This window comes from Vicugna pacos, chromosome 1, assembly GCF_048564905.1.
Source record: "Vicugna pacos chromosome 1, VicPac4, whole genome shotgun sequence".
Lineage (NCBI taxonomy): Eukaryota > Metazoa > Chordata > Mammalia > Artiodactyla > Camelidae > Vicugna > Vicugna pacos.
The window spans coordinates 39,940,268-39,960,766 of NC_132987.1; the positions used below are offsets into that span (position 1 = coordinate 39,940,268).

At 38.1% G+C, this 20,499-nt stretch overlaps 1 protein-coding gene across 1 annotated transcript in view; it reads right to left on the bottom strand.

Annotated features, from left to right (window-relative positions):
• WDR49 (WD repeat domain 49) overlaps positions 1–20,499 on the bottom strand; it is a 121,185-nt gene that overhangs the window by 75,489 nt on the left and 25,197 nt on the right. Inside the window, exons 3-6 of the mRNA XM_072970751.1 lie at positions 15,568–15,744; positions 14,539–14,713; positions 5,480–5,647; positions 2,966–3,114 (exon numbers count right to left, since the gene is read on the bottom strand). Coding sequence (XP_072826852.1) covers positions 2,966–3,114; positions 5,480–5,647; positions 14,539–14,713; positions 15,568–15,744 — 669 coding nt within the window. The remainder of the gene's footprint in view (positions 1–2,965; positions 3,115–5,479; positions 5,648–14,538; positions 14,714–15,567; positions 15,745–20,499) is intronic.

A 20,499-nucleotide genomic window follows, 5' to 3' on the forward strand; every position in this document is an offset into this window, starting at 1 on the left:
TAGCAATTCATTGACCAAAACATGGTTCAGTCTAAGGCTCGCTCTTTCATTTTCCCTATTCCCAAACTTAACCCCGCCCTATAAAATAGCCAACAGAATTGTGTGGCACTGAGGCAAAGGCTCAAGCTGGTGGCGGAAAGCCTGCTGTTTGTGGTGAAGATGCACAAGCTGAGATTACAACGCAGTTGTCAAAATGGAATGGCTTTGGACTGATGCGGAAGACGGCATGACCGGCTTTATTAGGATGTGATGGCTTAAAGTCAAAGCACAAACAGAATGATAGAACTGCCCTGAAAAAGGCCAGGTGGTCTTAACATTAATGATAGCTACACAGCAACCAATTTTGACTCCAAGAACAGTTTTTTCACTTGCTTTTAAAGTTATAAAACCTTTTCGGGAAATTCTGTAATGATAAAATAACCACTATTTCTTTCATATTTAGCTTTGATAAAGATTTTTTCATTTAACTATGATTTATTGAGGACCTACCATATGTTTGGCACAATCCAAAAAAGACATAACCTCTAACCTCATGTATCTTATTGGTTAGTGGAAAGTTACATTATTTTATTAAAATAATACATATTTTATTCAACATGTATTTAATGTACATTAATATATGCTAGGTTCTGGGAAACACAAAAATGAATTCAATAATCTTTGCCTTTAGGCACTCAAAATCTAGTGAAAGATATAATATACATGCACTGCCTTTGAGTATACATGTCAGATTGTGTGAAATTCAGTAACAGAAGTTAGAACAAAGTGCTAAAAGATCTCAAAAAACAGAACAACTAAGTAAGACTAAGGCATCAGAGAAGTTTTCAGTCTGAGTTTCTTTAATACTTGAGAATCACAATACTGCATCTTCATTTCAAGCTGTAGACAAACAATCATTGAACAAATACTACAAGGTGCCAAGCACTGTAATGGATACCAAGTACGTAAGCGGAAAAGATACTGACCCTGCTTAAGAAAGCAAACTACAGTGGAAAACTACTCAGCCATAAAAAAGAATGAAACAATGCCATTTGCAGCAACATGGGTGGACCCAGAGATTATCATACCAGGTGAAGTCAAAGAAAAATACCATATGATATCACTTATATGTGGAATCTAAAAAGTAACACAAACTTATTTACAAAACAGAAATAGACTAGCAGACATAGAAAACAAACTTATGGTTACCAAGGTGGGGAGGGGGTGAGGAGGGTTAAATTGGGAGTTCAGGATTTGCAGATACTAACTACTATATATAAAATAGATAAACAACAAGGTCCTACTGTATAGCACAGGGAACTATATTCAATATCTTCTAATAAGCTCTAATGAAAAGAATATGAAATGGAATATATATACACATATGTATAAATGAATCATTATGCCATACACCAGAAACAAACACCACAATGTAGATCAACTATACTTCAATTAAAAAAAAAGAAAACTAACAATTTCAGTACAACAGAAAACAACATGCTCTAATGAGGGGCACACAGGGGCAACAGAAGAATAAACACCTAGGTCTGCATGAAAGACTTCAAAAAGTCTGAAGCTTTGAGGATGAATCGGCTTTTGCCAATTGATCATGGAGGAAAGGAAACTGAAAGCAGGAGCAAAAGCACGCGGCAGAGCCCAGAGGCAGCAATGGTGGGAACAGCTGAAGTCTGATACGGCTGGAGCATCAAATGGATGGAGAAGAAAAGCAGGAAGTGAGGTGGGCCTGGTGGACTGGGGAGGGATTTGTATAAAAGCTTAAGAATTTTAGAGGTGACATTTAGAATGAAGGGAAAAGGAGGTATTAAAGAAGTTTTCTTAGAAACCGTTCAATTAACAGGATGGAGGGCAGATTGGAATCAGACCAGTCTGCAAGAAGGGAGATAAGTTAGGAAACCTTTGCAATGTTGTGGATGAGATAATTCAGAAGATAATAATTAAACAGAAGATGAGATTTTGAATTACAGCAGTGGTAGCTGAGAGGGAGAGGTGAAGCTGATAAACATATTTGATGGTAGAATCAATTGGAATTGGCAGTTGACTGGAGAAGTTTTAGGCAAAGGGAGAAAATTTACAAGCTGATAAGTATACAGTAAAATAAGCAAGCTTGGTATGATGTATGCATGGGGTGAAGCTAATGAGTTGAAGATGAATTTCTTTCATGTCTATTTAATTTTCACATACACACATCACTTTAGAATAAAATGAAAAGTCATATTCACTGAAAAACTCTCAGAGGTTGTCTCCAATAAACCGATTGCCCATCCTTCACAACCACGTGTCTTGAAATCTACCACATGTTAACTGGATCTATAAGTAAAATATTATGTAAAGCAGTTTTACAGATGAACAAATGATGAGAATATTAGAGATTAAGAAATCTCCGCAGGGGAGCTAAGTGGTAAATAATGTGGTCAGGATTCAGCCTGGACTACCTGGTTAAGGTACCATGTTTTTTCCACTGTATTTAGAATGTTACATCAATATTATCAAATAGAAAAGGACTGACGTACTTAATTGAAACATTCTTCATGCTGTTGATAGTCTTCAGATTAACTTTCATTTCTAATTTACTGAGTCTCTTCCACAACAAGCAATAATAGCTAAATGACTGTGCCTATCCCACATATTATTAAAGCAACATTTTCTCATTCCCATTTCAGTTTCTTTATCGGATTAGTAAATACTTTGGAAACTCAAATTGTGACCTTGAGACTCCAAAATAAGAAAACAATCTATGAATACATGTTTTAAAAAATATTTTAGTGAAATACTTTGTCCAGTTGACCAGGACTATTCTTGTTGCCATCAATATCTTTTTTAAAATATAGATTTCCAAAAACATAGTAGTAAGTGAGTATATTTTAAAAATCTACACCATCTCGAAGAGGAATTTCAGACCAAAGACAAATTTGGGTAAGAACTGGAAAGGCAGAACTAAATAAATTAAATGCACACTGTTACTTACTTTATCTTTGGAGAAGCTGAAAAGTTGTTTCCTTGCAGCAAAGAATTGGACGGCTATTACACTGGCTGAGTGACCCCAAAGGACACCAGCTGGCTTAGAGACAACGTAGGGGTTCCAAAGGCAAACTTTATTGCTAATGCCAGCAGTTGCTAATCAATATTAGACAGAAAGAAATGTTTTTAGTACCATGACAACCCCACAACACATTCTTTTTGAATGAATATATCCCACAGTGTATCACTGTAGGTGTATGAATGCCTTCTGAGCACTAATACACCCTGTATTGAAGGAAGGAAAATTTGTATTTGTCCAACAGCCCCGGCTAATAGGGCATGAGTTCTGTCACGGGAAATAGCTGACATGGAGGGAGTAGGGGAGACAGAGTTTGCAAGGGGCGAAAGCACAAGGCAGGTCCATTAAAAGGCAACCAGAATAAAATAGTGCCATTTGCAGCAACATAGATGGACAGAGAGATCATCATTCTAAGTGAAGTCAGTCAGAAAAAGAAAGAAAAATACCATATGATATCACTCATATGTGGAATCTAAAAAGAAAAAGGAAAAAAAAAGGACACTATGCACTCATCTACAAAACAGAAACAGACTCACAGACATAGTAAACAATCTTATGGTTACTGGGGAAAGGGGGTGGGAAGGGATAAATTTGGGGGTTTGAGATTCACAAATGTTAGCCACTATATATATCAATAGATTTTTTTTACGGTTTCTTCTGTTTAACACAGGGAACTATGCTCAATATTTTGTAATAACCTTTACTGAAAAAGAATATGAAAACGAATATATGTATGTACATGCATGACTGGGACATTGTGCTGTACACCAGAAATGGCCAAATTATAACTGACTATACTTGGATTGAAAAAAAAAAAAAAGGCAACCAGCAACCCAACCAGAAGGGGACAAAATCCTGCTTGCTAGCCCCAGTGTTTCCCCTCTCCAGCCAGCACAGTCCAGGAAAGCAGACCACGTTAAAGTTTTCCCAGGAGTAAGAGAGAACTCAAACAATATTTAAAGTTTCCAAATTTATGAAAAAGTATAAGGACACCAATTATTTCCACTGTCATGTAAATTATTGAGCATTTGCAAGCAAACAAGCAGCAGACACAGATGTTTGACCTGCTCTATGGCGAGAATGAGGTTTTTTTCCTTTAACACAAACTGGTTATGTTCAGGCAGCACATCAGGACCTGAGAGCACATCAGCAACCGAGAGCACAGTGCTTCTTCAGGTCTGGGGAAGCTCGGCTGAGCACCATCTATTGTTCCCTCGTTTAGGGCTGACTGTGGAGCTGAACTTACACACCTTTAAGGAGCTGCCTCAAAGGTCACACCCCTGTTTTGATTAATACCCCAGTATACACGTATAAATTATAGCAACGAGAGAAAGTGAATCCACTTTCGTTTCAAGCCTTTAACTCACAGAATGAAATCAAAAAGATAATTGATAAATGTTACCCTAAACATTACTGCATGTAGTAATATGTGATTTCAGCACCGGGACAGATACAAGTGGTCAGTATAAAGGGGCTGAAATTATTAATCAATGAATCAATGAATTGCTTGATATTTGAGTCCTTCCAAGCTCAGCTCACTAACTCTTCTAGCTTTGTCTAATAAATCTACAATCCTCTTTGAAAGTTTGATGTTGACATATTCCTGAGTTCAGAATCAAGGTCTCTTTTACCATGATTGTCAGCTATTGTTGTTGGGAATTTTAGCGACTCAGCCCCCTAGCTGACAGCAATACTTTTTATATGAATGATAACTTCTGAATGAGGGTTAATATGGCCCAATTTGTAGGCCATATATGTTCATTCTCTGTAACTACCATATTAGTTTTTTTAACACATTTTTTACAATTTTTGAGCTAATATATACATATTAAATTATCAGCTTTCAAAATGTCTAATATTTTATTTAACTAGTTAATACCTGAAAACCTTTCTAGCTTATTTCTTCAGCTAAAATTTACATCAAAGAAGAACTCTCCTTTGACACACTAAAGGAGAAATCTGCAATTTTTCAAAAACCATTAGAGGTGTATTCTAAAAGATGACTGAAAAACGTACTACATTTTTCATTTCTCTAGTGAGCCAGTGTGTGTACGCACATGTGTGTGCATGTGCGCACATGCACGTGCACAAGGAAGGTGACGTATTTGTTTGGGTTGAGCATTTGGTGATATCAGGAGGATGACGGAATGGGAGACGCTGCACAAAGTCTTCTTTCTCTGCATCACTTTACATTCCCCACCAATTCTAATAAAAAGACTCATTAAAGCATTGGGGCACTTTCTCATATTTTCACCCCAATGTAGTTTATGTATGTTGCCCTTCATAATGCATCATTATCAAACATTCTCAGGTAATAAAAGTGAGCTGCTTGAGTTGGTCTCTCTGCAATAAAGCAACAAGTTGAAGAGGCTCCATGCATACAAATATGCATCCCAGACCACTTACGAGTCCTTCATAGTTATCATGATGTATTTTACATACCAATTAAATTGAGCCGAGAGTGGTAATCGAAAGCATTAATGCCCTGGGCAATGTTGAAGGATGTCATCCTCAGATGCTTTTTTGATTTCTCTCTCCAAGCCATCACCACGGTGTTAGCACTGCTGGTTGTACTGGAAATGATAGCATCTAAAGATGCATTGTAAGTAACTGATAAAAAAAAAAAACAGGAAAACAATCTTTAGTTGATTTCTCACAAGATACAGGCAAACTGGAATCGATTTCATACATCAAGTTAAAAATTAAACTCAGATTTTGATGACACAACCTGATACTTAGAAAACCTCACTAACCCTCTCTCCCACCAAAGAACTTACAGTGAAAAATTACAGCAAAGTCTGCACTCAGACTTATCCTCCACTCTAAGGATACCTTTAAAAACTCATTTTTAATTAGAACACGGGGCAGGAAACAATATTAATCACAATAATCATATGGGATTCTGGAGATATAAGTCACTGGCCAAGTTGCTGGGTTGGCCCCCCTGGGCCTGGAACAGGCAGACAGGAGCTCAGCAACCATCTGCTGCTCACGAGGTCCAGCTCATGCCCAAACCACTGGTTTATTTATGTTTTGATTGGTCTCGAATGTTTGAGAGAGGGGTGGCGAGGACTCAATGCAAAGCCAAGATTCATTCCTGTCAGACTCACAGGCTCCAAAAGACGAACTCTCCCACCAGCCTTCAAACCACCATGTCCTTTGTGGTTCGATGGCAGCAGGTCCCTTTTGCATTTTGCTAAGACAGTGATCTGTGCCCCTAAGTTGAAAGATTCCTTTTTTTCAGTCGAGATACAGTTGATTTATAATGTTGTGTTAGTTTTCCTAATTTGACCTCATGATTAAATTTCTGCCTCACACAAAGAGGGACGTTGTCCCTTTGTATAGCTTAAGAAAAGCTGCTTTAACAGAATGGCTCTTGGAAATGTTTCTGATCTGATTATTATATAGAATCAAGAGTGACACTCTTGGAGTACAAGTTCTCAGGGTATCTATCACTAGCATTCCTTTGCTTCTTATGAGATTAATCCCTCACTGCCCTTTGTTCCACACTATCTTGTCAAGGATGTTTGCACAGGAAACACAATCCTAGAATACAGAGATCATGTCTCCCTTTGCAGCAAGTGGTAGACAAATTTACCACAGAGAATAAGTCTGGAGCAAAAGACAGGCATGCGTCCTGTCCACCGTAGAGGATTCAGATTCTCTAAACACAGGGTTCCTCTCCTGTAACACAACCCTGCAGGCATTCGTCTCTGACCATCTGTCTTGCCTCAGTGGAACCTGAGTCTCAAGAGGAACTGATACAAATACGCTGATACTCATGCTGTGAGTAATGAAGTCTTTCTTTTCTCTAACACGAGTCTTATGTCCTCTCCTAGTTTAAGGGTCTTTTAAAAGTTCATTCTCCAAGTGAGCCCCACACTATCTGTACTGTTGATTGTGCTGCAAATGGCAAGCTAACTTATTAGCAACTGACGTGAAAGTTTTATTATTTTGGTGAAAGAATATAATTTGCTTTATTTAGATGTGTGTATACATATGTATATATGTGTACATACATATGAATACATACATCTCCAAATGACTAAAGGGAAGGGAATTCTGACAGACAGAAGTATATCTTAGTACATTCTTTCCCTCCAGCTTATTCTATTAAGACAATAGCTTCTAAAAGCAACCAGGGCTTACTCATTTAAGAGCTGATACTGACATTATGTGAACAGCTTAATTTCACATACTTCATTATTACTTCACAATGAAATAAATGGGTTAGCATGACCAATTTAAAACCAAATTGATGAAACTGAGACTATTCTTGTGTCACTTTGAGTTATCCTCTCTCAAAACACGGCATCCAGTCTTCCAAGATTTACTAGGCATCTACCATGTGCCCTGTGCTCTGATACAGTTAGCAAGAGAAGAAACAGAGTCTGGATGGCCCCAAGCTTGGAAGGAAAGACATGCAAACCAAGCAATTACAGAAAACTTTGGCATACAAAGGATACTAGGAGTTCTAAAAAGAAAAAAACCAGCATGGGCTGCAGGGTTTAGAAGACATTTGGAGAGCCTTGACAGAAAGACAGCATTTCACTAAACACGTGGTGACAAAACACATATGGGGGGAACAAGAGGTAACCTCCAGAATTTACAGCTGAAAGAAGACTGATTTACTCCTTTATTCTACAGACTAAGAAATAGAGACCCACGCAGGTTCAAAGATTTGGCCAAAGTCAGCAACTGATTGTTGTCAAACCTGGGACCAGAGCCCAAGCACCCTGACTCCGAGTTTGGTAGTTTGATGTTGTTATATAACACGCGATATTGAAAAGCCAAGCTCGAGGCACTAATGTTTGGCAGAATCAGAGTGAAAATCCAGGCTTGATCTCTTGACAACTGGAACAGGGCTTCTGTGTTAATATGCACACCAGTCACGGAGAGATCAGCGTTAAAAGGCAGGCTCTCATTCAGTAAACCCAGGATGCTGCATTTCTAACACCCCCCCGCTGTGACGCCAAGGCTGTCTTAGGACCACACTTCAAGCAGCAAAACCTAGAATACATTCCGTGGAGTCCTGCCACACTCGAGAGAATTAAACCAGAACTCTTCAAATTTGGGAGGCCAAACGCCCCTTTGGGAATCTGATGAAAGCTGTAGACCCTCTCTACCAGAAAGATGTGTACACACACAAAATTCTGTACAAAATATCAGGATTTGAGGAACACCCCCCCCCCACCTCTACTCATGAAGCCCGGCCATGACAGAGCTGAAGGACTCAGCTGGTGAATCTCCAGCTACCAAGTCATTTGCGACTGTGAAACACTGCGACTGTGAAACACTGCACCTGCTTTCTCAAGCGATGCTTAAAATTTCTGTTACCAGTGATGTATACCCTTTGTGTTAATCCATGCCCACTCTGGGCTTCTCTTTTTTGGTTTCTACTACTTTAAAGTAAATGAGTTTAACTGACCTTCGATGCTGAGGTTCTCCTGCTCAATGCTGGAACACAGTATCTAAGGAAAATAGCGGGGCTGGGATCATGCAAAAGAGACTTTCAAAAAGGGAACCTCACAGAGCTCTAAACAAACAGAATAATTCACCATACCGTGTGTTGTGAAACACAGAAGGACTGCTAAAGGCCAAAACGCTCTATTTCTCCACTCTGTCTAGAATTCACTGGGACAGTGTGTTTCTTGCTCTTATCCCATCATGTAATCCCCCTCAGTCTATGAATTATTTATATTAATTGTATTAGGATAATTTTTGAATCCCTTCCATTAGCAGGCATCATGCCAAATGTTCTCACCCTGTAATCATCTTTTTTTGGGTAGGTATCCCAAATTTACTGATGAAGAAATAGACAGTCCAAAAGCCGTAACTGGAGACGGACATGAGATTGAGCCCAGCCCTGTCTGGCTGTGAGCTTTCTGTTTTGTACTTCTGCATCCCTCTTTTCCACTAAGCCACGCTGCTGTATGCAAGCCAGGTTCTTTCTATTACCTGATCTGAGGTTCTTCCTATTATCAACTGCATCCATCTCCCCCACACCTTCAGTCCGAGAACAAGCCCCTACTTCATCTTGAGTCTTTCCTGATCTCTTCATTTTTCATTGCCACTTATCCCCATAGGAACAGTATTCCTATGTCCTCTTGCACTGCATCCTTTTTTCTCATCTACTCTTTCCTTCTTAAAAAAGAGAGAGAGAGAGAGGCAGGAAGAAAGGAAGAAAGGAAGGAAGGAAGAAGTAATTGGTTCCTGTAAAACTGAGTCCTCTGAGCCTCACTGGAGAGCAATTAATTTCAGGAGCACAGAGGTTGCTGATCACTTGCTGCTCTAACCCTGCTACTTTACCAGAAGTACCAACAGTATAAAATGTGATGACAAGGGTCCCCATCAAGAGCCACCTCACTGAAAATCTCTTTGTTTATAGAAAATGTTAAGGGTTATTAAACTTGACTCAGAAAAGCAGTATTATAATATGTAAAGTATGCACCACAGCACTAAAATTATATCTTCCAATCCATGGAAACTCCATAATATCATTACAGTACAATCAAAATAAAGCATTTCCACCCAGGAAATTGCTTTGTCAGATGTTCCCACATTATATGTAAGTTATCATCTTTACTTTTGAGGCCATAAAGACAGACATATAAAGAAGTACATTTTGCCCTGGTATTTAAAGTATTGCTTTAAGATTTGAATCTGGAAGTTAGCAAGTGACATTTATGGGCTTGTAGTGTTTACATATTGGAGGCTCAACAATTCACACTTTATTTCTCAACCAAGATATAACTCGTTTCTGATTAAACTGCAGAATGCCAGAGCTCTTGAGAGTGCCTGGGTAAAAGGTGAAAGCAAAGCCATTTCCTTAAAATCAGATTACCTCATAAATAAAAATGTGTTCTTCACTTTTTGAAGAGAGGAAAGGAAATGAGTTACAATGGAAAAGTTTTTAAAATATCAAGCTAGGGAATGGAATGAACGGATAAAATAACTTGTTTTTAATATTCTCAGTGAGTTTGGGGACTGGTAAAGAAATATTTTTAAGTTACTTTCATATAATATTTGCAGAGGAGACAATTTGATCATGTCTGCCCATTAAGATGCTAACTTTCAACTCTTCCAGTTTCTTGCCCCTTAGTCATAAAAAGGGCATTAAGGGAAGCTGTCATCGATCCTTGTCCTCGCTTTGCTGTCAAAATCATCCTGTGTAACAGCAATTAGTTAATGTGGGAAAAGTGATTTGAAAAAGTGATACCTAAAAACTAAGTAAGTAATGCTATTAAGTGCACTTGGAGTAAGCTAGAATGAGGCTCCTCCACCATTTGCCAGATGGAAGCCCTAGCAGGCTAGGAAACTGGGCCACTTCGAACTAGAAATTCTTAATATCACTTTTCAGGCCTCTAATTTCTGAGTCATATGACTTAGGAAATCTCCCTCCCTTGGACTTTCTTTGATGTTCTCATGTCTGAGGGAGCTTATTTTTAGTTGCATTTCTTATTTTGAAGCTGGAGTCCCATTCTCTGAGACCACCACAGGGCTCTCCACATTCTGAGCAACTCTCATTTCAAAGAGGAAAGATCAGAAAGAATAACTCTATTCCATTTTTAAAAATCAAAATACATCTAATTCAGCCCTGAGAGGCACATTAAAAAATAATAATGCAATTCATGTAATGACTTTTTGAAATACCGATGAGACCTACGTTCACACTACGGTGGGTACCCTTCCACCAAACTATGGAACAAGCTGCAGGAAGTGGCCTTTTACTTCAAACCTGGGCCACTGGCTCACAGCTGATTTCAAGTGCTTTAAACACAGTGAGGAAACTGGCAGGACGGGCAGCGTGTTCCCGCTGACTCAGTGGGGCATCATTTCTTTCTGGAGGACTGATTTAGATGCAGGGAAGTGGAAAAGCACACAAGCAAGACACTAAATCTGGCTTCTCTTCCAAACTTAGTCCCCATCAATTACGAAGGCTCCTGAAGGAAACAACCTGCTGTCTGTGGTCTCAGTTCCCTGGCATGGCCACTAATGAGCTCAGCAATTAGTGATTTTATCAGTTCAAACTGTCTCATACCTTCTCCTAGCCATGGTCGAACAAAGAGGGCAAAACACCTTTCAACAGAATTAAAAAATCAATCGTTTTTATTGTTGGCAATTTAGTGCTCACTCTTTCCATAGCTGAACTTCCAATCTCTGGTTTCTAAGGTTTCCAGTGATACTGTCTATAAGAGAAGGCAATTCTTTGGGACCAAAAAAAAAAAAAATAATAATTTTCTGAGATTTAAGACATCTTTTGAATTTGCATCTTGCCACTATTTCCCAAAATCTCTGTACTTCCTTTCCAGGCCTTTCAGAACATAATTATTTTTCCATTAAGATATAACACAGAACCACTCAGACGAGATGAAAACATTTTCTCTGTCAAAGTTCTAAATAAGTCTGAACCTTATCTGAAAGCAGTAAGCTAATGTTCTTATGTCTGAAACTGAGTGTTCCCTTTGACATTTCAGTTGTACAGATATTTTATCCTTAGCTTCAGTGGAACACTGTTCCCAAACTTGTCCATGTATTAGTTTCTTTCCTCAATTGTATATTCTCTCCTTATACTGAGAAGGAAATCAGCAAAAATATTTCTTGAGAAGGTCTAAGAATATCAATTCATTCTGCTGGGGTAAAAAGAGTATCAAATGAAAGCAGCCATTGTTTGCTTGCCCCTGACAGAATAAGTCTTGCCAGCAGCCAAGGAACATAATCACTACGAAGTCCACTGTCCTATAGCTGACTCCAACCTGCCTTCCTCTTCTTCCTGCTTCCTCATTTCAGCCATTCTCCTGAGACAGGAGGGAAGGGGGCAGGGCACAACTATTCAAAGAATGACACAGCAATTAGCACCAAGATGGTGGAAGATTCAACTCCCAGTAGACCGTGAGCTTCATTATACACTCATTGAGATACAATAACATGCTGAATGGCACTCCTACAGGTGCCATGGCAGTTATGAGGCTGAACATAAAAGGTCAAAAAGTGAGTGATGGTCCAGTTCCTGGGAATCCCCGCCCCTTCCCCAAAGTAGTTGGAATAATCCTCCCACTTGCTAGCATATGACGTTACCAAGCTGATAGAAACTAACAACCCCGCACCGTGTGGCCTTTTCTCTTGCCTTTTGAGATGGCCTGCACTCTGTCTATGGATGTGTATCTTCTTTTACTTTAAATTAAACACCCATCCCCATACCTCATGGCCTCTCTTGCCTTTCGAGCCAGATTGCACTCTGTCTAAGGAGGATGTATCTCTCTGAATAATCTGCTTTTACTCAACTAGGCTCGCTCTTGAATTCCTTCCTGTGCAAAGCTAAAGACCCTCACTTGATGGGGCATGTCCCAGGGACTCGACTGGGACCTTGGACATGGCCATCCTCTCACACCCCACATTTCTCCTGTATCACTCCCTTCTCCTCATGGTGAAATAACTGAGCTGCAAACAAACCAAAAAAGAAGTTGTATTTAAGCTTCTAGTCCCAGTGAATAAATCTGGGCAAAGGCACTCATCCATTGCTTAGGACTGAAGTAGGTCTCCCTTTCAGAGACACCTGAGCTTCAAACCTAAAACTCAAAAGAAGAGAAAGTCTTATACAGATACTTCATCTTTCCATACACTTTATTTTCTCCTGTTTGAATTCACTGCTACTGTATTTTCTTCAACAGCCATTCATAGAGTATTAAACTACACATTATCTGTTAAATGTATTTTTCTCACCCCAACCACTTTCTTTTAACCATAAGTAAACCCCTATTTAAAAAAAGAACTCGACCAATATTTAGTATGATTTCCACTGGTTTCTCCCTTTTCTTTTAAAATGTTTTGTGATAACATTTATCCAATGTCTTAGTCCATCTAGGCTGCTGTAATAAAATACAGAGAACAAGTGATTTAAACAATAAATATTTATTTGTTACGGTTCTGGAGGCTGGGAAGTCCAAGATCAAGGTGCTGACAGATTTGGTGTCCAGTCAGGGCACACTTCCCAATTCATAGTTGGCCTACGTCTCACTGTGTCCTCACATGGGGAAGATATGAGAGAGCTCTCTGGAGTCTCTTTTATAAGGGCACTAACCCACCCCACTCATGAGAGCCACACCCTCATGACTTAATCATGTCCCAAAGGCATCACTTCCTGATACCATCATATTGAGGGGTTAGGATTTCAACATATGAATTTGCAGTGGGGGGGACACAAAAATCCAACCCATATATTCTGCCCCTGCCCCTCTTCCCAAAATCATGTTCTTTTCACATGTAAAATACATCTCAACAGTCCTAAAAGTCTTAACTCATTCCAACAATGACTCTGAAGTCTAAGTTCAAATCTCATCTAACTGTCTACAGCAGACCAGGTAAGATTCAGGATACAGTCAACCTGTCCTGGGGCAAATTCCTCTCCAAGCTGTGAACTCCTTGTGAAACTAAACAAGTTATGTGCTTCCAAACCGTGGAGCAGGCATGTGATAGGCATTCCCATTCCAAAAGAAATAAGAAAGATAAAAGAGATGAGAGGTCTCAAGTAAACACAGAACCTAATAGGGAAAACTCCATTAAACTTAAGGCTTAAGAATAATCCTCTTGGTTTCCAGACTCCCCGGGATAGCAGTGTCACCCCCATAGGTACTGTCCATGCCGTGGCAGTGGCCCCACCCCCACTGCAGCTTTCTGAAGTGGCCCGCTCATATCATGGCTCCACTGGGTACAGCCCACACCGCAGGACTCTGCAGGGCTCCCCCGACTAAGGCAGTAGCCTCGGGGTATCCTGACCCAGTTGAACCACAGAAGCAGCCTCACTCACCCTTTGAAACCCCTCTGCAATACCTCAGAAGAAAAGATCCAGGAACTTGAAGACATAGAAATGTCTTCTATGTCTAACTAAACTAAAGTATAGTGATTTAAAAAAAAAAAAAAGCAGCTGAATAAAAATGAAAAAGCGTCCATAACTTGTGGGACAATATCAAGCATCTTACATATAAATAATGAGAATCTCAGAAGAAAAAAAGAGAGACAGAGAGGCAGAAAACTTTGGAAATGATAACAATAGAAAAATTTTCAAATTTTAATGAAAACTATAAATCCACATACCCAAGACTCTCAGCGAATTCCAATCAGCATAAATGCACAGGCCCACACACACACACACACATCAAAAAACTAAGGCACATCAAAATCAAATTGCTTATAATCAGAAGAAAGGGAAAGTTGTATGAAGCATCGTACTATGTGTTATAGTGGACACTAAGGAGAATAAAGGACATACTGCCTGCCCTAAGAAAATTGTTTTAAAACTGCAGTTTACGTATAAATGTGATTTGCATGTGAGGCATCTAAATTTTCTTCAGGGACTGGGAGGTTTACGATGTTATATATATCATAACCACTGAACCACCTTCCTGTATGCCTGAATCTAACTTAACACTGTAAATCAACCATGCTTCATAAATAAATAAACAGATAGATAAATAAGATTAAAAAATAAATAAATTCAGTACCTTGCCTGACCCAGTCTCCAAGATGAAGTTTGTGTGCTAATGTATGGCAACATTTGTGACGTCCAGAGAGCAACTCTGCCCAGTTAATGGTCACGGTTGCTTCTTCATCTTCACACGCACTAGCAGGATGCTCGAAAAGGGAAATCAAGGCTGTTGTGAAAGCAATTATTTGAACCTTGAGAGAGACATGGAAAGAAAAACAAACATGGGTAAGGTAATTGTTGCAAGAAGATTCCATGTTCTTTAAGATTAACAAGGAACAGACATTGAATTAATGGGAATTTCTTGATATTATTTAAAGGATGCAGGCAGTTATATTAAAAGACATTACACTACAAGGTTGGTAAGGCAGTTACCGAGGGCATTTTATTTGTTTGCTTTTATGATATACTTGTCATTAAAAACAGTGAGAATGATGAGCTTACACAATTATGAAAGGAAATTGTACAAATTAGACTATTTCAGCATTCACAGGCATGCTCTATGCCATTCAGTAAGTAAGTTTTCAGAGGTTGGGTAGAATTTGATAGAAAGACAGAAATCATCGTGTGCAGTGTCTGGGTTTCAGGGCTGCCCTCTCTGATGCACCCATCCCTTTGTTACATGATACAGGAAATAAGCCTTTCCCAAGAGTCTGCTACTGAGAAGCCTGAAACCTTATGAATGAAAATGTGAATAATCAATTTGAAAGAGTTATGAGAGATAACTTTAGACATTCAATATTAAATGTTTATTAATACTGAGGTCTACTAGATTAAGCATCCTATGGTGAAAAAGTTAGCAAATATTTTTTTTTAAATAAGGAAAAGGGGACTATACACAGGCAAGAAAACTACAATGAAGATTGATGTTCATATGCAAGAAGAGGAAGTGTGACCTAATCCATCTTTTTCATGTCCAAGATGTGTGGCCTTATACTCTATAATGTAGTTCAGTTAGAAGGTCTCATTCATTGCATGCTATTTCTGTTTTGAGCTACAGTTTGATGATTAAGTCCATAGTGTTCAATCTTATCCTTCCCTCACTTACCTTTCCAGTGATGTCCCCAAAAGAAAGAATTGATTCATTGGCATCAAGAGGGTCATACCAATAATCCATGCAAACCGGTGCTCCTTTCAGGCCTTGGAGTTTATATTGACAAGGAAAATCTTCTTTGGATAGCAGATCATAGAAACAAATCTCTTTACTTGTAAAAGCCACCGCTATCTAAAAAGCAGCAAAGTAGAAAATCAGAAAGCATTTCTGATGGATTTAGTGAGATCAATATGAAAAGCACACATGCAAATGTTAGCACCAAATCTGACATTTTCCCCTGAGGGCCCGTAACTGTATTACAGAAGTACAGCATTCTAACTTTGGACTCTAGCCAGGAAAAAAACTTTTCCTATTTGAATGTGCTTCCTTCTCTATTCCCACTTCACAGACCCGTCAAGCTCTTCCATCCACGGGATACTAGACAACTAATCACATAGGAGAGACAGACAGGAGGAGCTACAGCATCACACAGTCATACCAGAAACTTTGCAAACCATGTTTTATGAGATAAGCAGAGGCTTTCATAGAAATTAATTGATAAAAACTCTGTAAATAACTTTCCTAAGGGAGATAAAATCCTAAAAGCTATTTAATAAAGGGTAAATAAATTTGTCAATAAAATTAAGAAAATTTATCTAGACTAACCCAAGGAGGGGGAAAAATAGAGAAGATACACATTACTAAATTCAGAAATAAAAAAGTGGACATTACCATCAACCTTACAGAAATAAGAAAGGATTATGAGAAAATATCATGAACAACTGTAAGCCAACAAATTAGGTAACTGAAATAAAATGCACAAATGCCTGGAAATACAAAAGTTACCTAAACTAACTGAGGAAGAAAGAGAAAATCTCAGCAGACATATAACAAGTAAAACAAAAAAAATTGATTTTGTAATCGAAAGAAATTTCCCACAAACAAAATCCCAAGCCCAGATGGCTTTTCATTAATAAATTCTACCAAACATTTAAAGAATTAACACCAATCCTTCTCAAACTCGTCCAAAACTTAGACGTGGAGGGAACTCTCCCCAAATCACTTTATGAGGACAGAACATCCAAATACCAAATCCGCATAAACACTTACCACAAGGAGACTGCAGACCAATATTCCTAATGGATGCAGATGTAAAAGTCCTCAGCTAAGTACTATCAAAGAGAATCTAGCAACATATGAGAAAGATTACACACCATGAGCAAGTAACATTTGCACCAGTGTAAGGGAGCAAAACTGTCTCTGCAGTGTGAGGATTAATTTAGGTTGATCATTTTCAACAAACAGAAGACTCAGGCATTTTTTCCTTTTTGCTTCTGCCTTAGCTGCCTAAAGAATTTGGATAAAGGGCCTGTACCCAGAACAGAGCTATTACCAAAAACATCTGCACAGAATAAGGGCCAGGTGTGGTGGCAGCCACTTACCAAGGCCGAGAGATCAGAGTCCACTCTGTGTCCCGGTGTCTCTGCAGGGCCCAGCAAACATTTGTATACCAAACATTTGCTTTTCCACCTTCATGTGAATTGCCTTAATCCCTTCTGAAATCTCAAACCACCACCCCAACATCATCTTTGGTCTTTGCTAAAGATGGCATTCTAGGTGAGGGCTTCAGCCATTTTGGTGAGTTACTCAGTGTTCCTGGGTCTCTAGTGTGTATATGTTTTATTAAACTTCTGTTTGATTTTCCCCCATTAATCTGTCTCATGTCAAATTAATTATTAGCCCAACCAAAAGAACCTAAAAGGATGGAGGAAAATTTCTTCCTCCCAACACCAGGAATGCCAGGTTAGTTTAACTTAAACAAATATCAGCTATTGTAATATACCACATTCACAGAATAAAGGACAAAAATTGTATGACCACCTCAGTAGATACAAAAAAGCATTTAACAAAAGCCAATGCATTTTCATGATAAAAATATTCAACTAACCAGGAAAAGAAACTTGATAAAGAGCATGTACCAAAACCAGCCAACCAACCAACAAAAACTCCTACAGCTGATATCACACCTAATGGTGAAAAACTGAATGTATTCTCCTTCAGATCAGAAATAAGATGAGGACATTCACTCTCACCACTTCTATTTAACACTGTGCTGGAGATTCTAGCCAGGGAAATTAGGCAAGAAAAAGAAATTAAAGGTATGCAGATTGGAAAGGAAGAAGTTACACAATCTCTATTAGCAGATGGCATGATCTTATATAAAGCAAATCCTAAGGAAAACAACTTGACAACAATAACAACAAAACCAATTAGAACTGATAAATGAGTTCAGCAAAGTTGCAGGATATATGATCACTTTTAAAAACCTATTGGTTCACTGGCAATGAACAATCTGAAAATGAAATGACCAAAGACAATGTTACAAGAATGAAAAGACAAAGCACAGACTGGGATACAATATTTGTAAATTATCCATCTGATAAATGCATGGACTCAGAATATAGACAGAACTCTCAAAACTCAGTAATCACAAAATAAGCCCAATGAAAAAATGGGCAAAGGATTTGAACAGACACTTCACCAAAGAGAATATACAGGTAGCAAATCAGCAAATGAAAATATGCTCAACATTATAGACACTAGGGAAATGTGAATTAAAACTTCAGTAAGACAAAGTACAAACCTATTAAAATGGCCAAAATTAAGAGAAAAAATCTTGATCATACCAAGCATTGGTAAGGATGTGCTACATCACACAATGGAATATTAATTACACAACTATAAAATGATACACTACTAATATAACCAACGACACAGATGAATCTCAGAATAATTATGCTGAGTTAAAGAAATCAGACAAAAAAGAAGTACACACTGTGTGATGCCAATTACATAGAAGACTAGAAAATGCAAACTAACGTATAGTGACAGAAAGCTTATCTTATCTGTCACCTGGCAAGGAAGGATGGGAGGGTCTGGAGGGGGGGATTACAAAAGGACACAAGGACACTTTTGAGGGTGATAAATGTAGCCATTATCTTCATTGTACTGTTGATTTTTCACAGTTATAAATACGGATTAAAATCTGTCAGCTTGGACACTTTTCGTATGTGCAGTGTATTTCAATAAGGCTGTTTTAAAAAAGAAGAAAAAAAGCAATATTCTTTAGGCTTTTATGTTGAGTAAGTACAAAAGAAAGGCTAAGATTTAGTTATCAGTCCCAGAAAGCAGAAACAGTGCAACATATTCATTACATAATGTAGCAGTACAAACATTGCATGATAATAACAGAATGCTATACGCATATACAAACAATGTCTGAACTAGAACCATCTTTTAATTCCTACCAGATCCTTAAGAAAGAGCTGGATATAACGTCAGCTGTCACCATGGAGGCAGCAAAGCGCCGGTTCTGAAATCAGGTTGCCTTGGTTTACAGATCTTGCAACACTGATTACATCCTGTGTGACTGGGTCAAATTGAACAGTATCTCCTTGCCCAGTCTCTCATTCTTGAAGGGGGAATACTATTTCCTTCATGGTGATCTTGAGAAGATTATTAGAGCATACGATGATGATAATGATTACTCTTCATGGGTCTAGGCAGTAGAACATACTTTTCCCACTTAAAAGAATCTGGCTCTTTAGAGAAATGGCTGATTCTAGGCCCAGAACAATAGATACACAAGATGATCCTGGAACATCTTGTCATACCAGGAAATAAAGGAGCTTACAACGACTGCTATGGTTATATCAAAAAAGACTCAAGACATTGACTTGTATTAGTTCCATTATCCAAAGATGGCACAATTTTTGGTAGAGGATAATAACTCAGTGGGTTTAAACAAATCAAATTTAAACCTATGAGTTTGTATTGGTATCGATAACAATAATGATAGTAGTATTCATTTTTCATCTTTAAAGGATATTAAAAAACTAGCTAATTATTTTGAATACTGGTAAATAAAAGTAAAGAATTAAACATTTATTCTGCCTTTGTTATACAATTTGTTTTACATGATGGCTAAATAATTGACAAAGGGAATTTCTTTTTATTAAGGTATTTCTAAAGAAACAGGAAAGGATGAAATTAGAATATCATCATCTTGCAACCCTTAATGAATCAATGGATCTAGGAATAGTCAGCAGTAACTGTTAACATCCCAAGAAGAGAAAGAACCAGGCATTTCATGCTTCCTGATTGAGGAACATCTATTTCAAAATAAACAAACCATCAAGACTTTAGACTTGACTACCAATTTACTGAAAACACAGGGAGCAGGTGGCCCAGTTAAACATCTCCAGGTAAATACAATCTGTGAAATCTAGACTGAGAAGCTCTAAAGGACAAACACCTAGTTTCTTTAACAAAAACAGCAACAGAAACAAGAACAACAAAATACAAGAATAAAGAAGAGATAGAAGAAAACATCTGGATCAAAAAAGATATATCAACCATTCATAATGTTTGGACCTTATTCAGATCTTTATTCAAACAAACTATCAAACGATTAACAAACTGTCAAAAAATCTTAAGACAAGGAAACAGGTACATGGTTGGATATTTGATGGTATTAAGGAATTATTGCTATTGATATTAAATATGATATATTATGGTTATGCTAAAAAGATAGGCATTTTTAGAAATAATAAAGTATTTACATATTAAATAATTGGATGTTTTGGATTTCAAAAGAGAGGAGATGTAGCTGAAACAAGACTGGCTATGAATTGAAAATGGCTAAGGGTGGATATTGGTTCTTAATGCTGTTATCTCTGCTTGTGTGTGCACTTCAATTTTCCATAGTAAAATTCACCATCTACTTAATGTGAAAATACTAAGAATATGGATTCTTTAAGCTGCATTCTTCCCCCACAAACTAATTTTCCTTTCAGTATGTTATCTTGTTCATAGGTATATTTATATGAGGACATTTGAACTGCATGGTCTCTACCCATTAAAATTAAGAAACTGACTAGTTCAGTG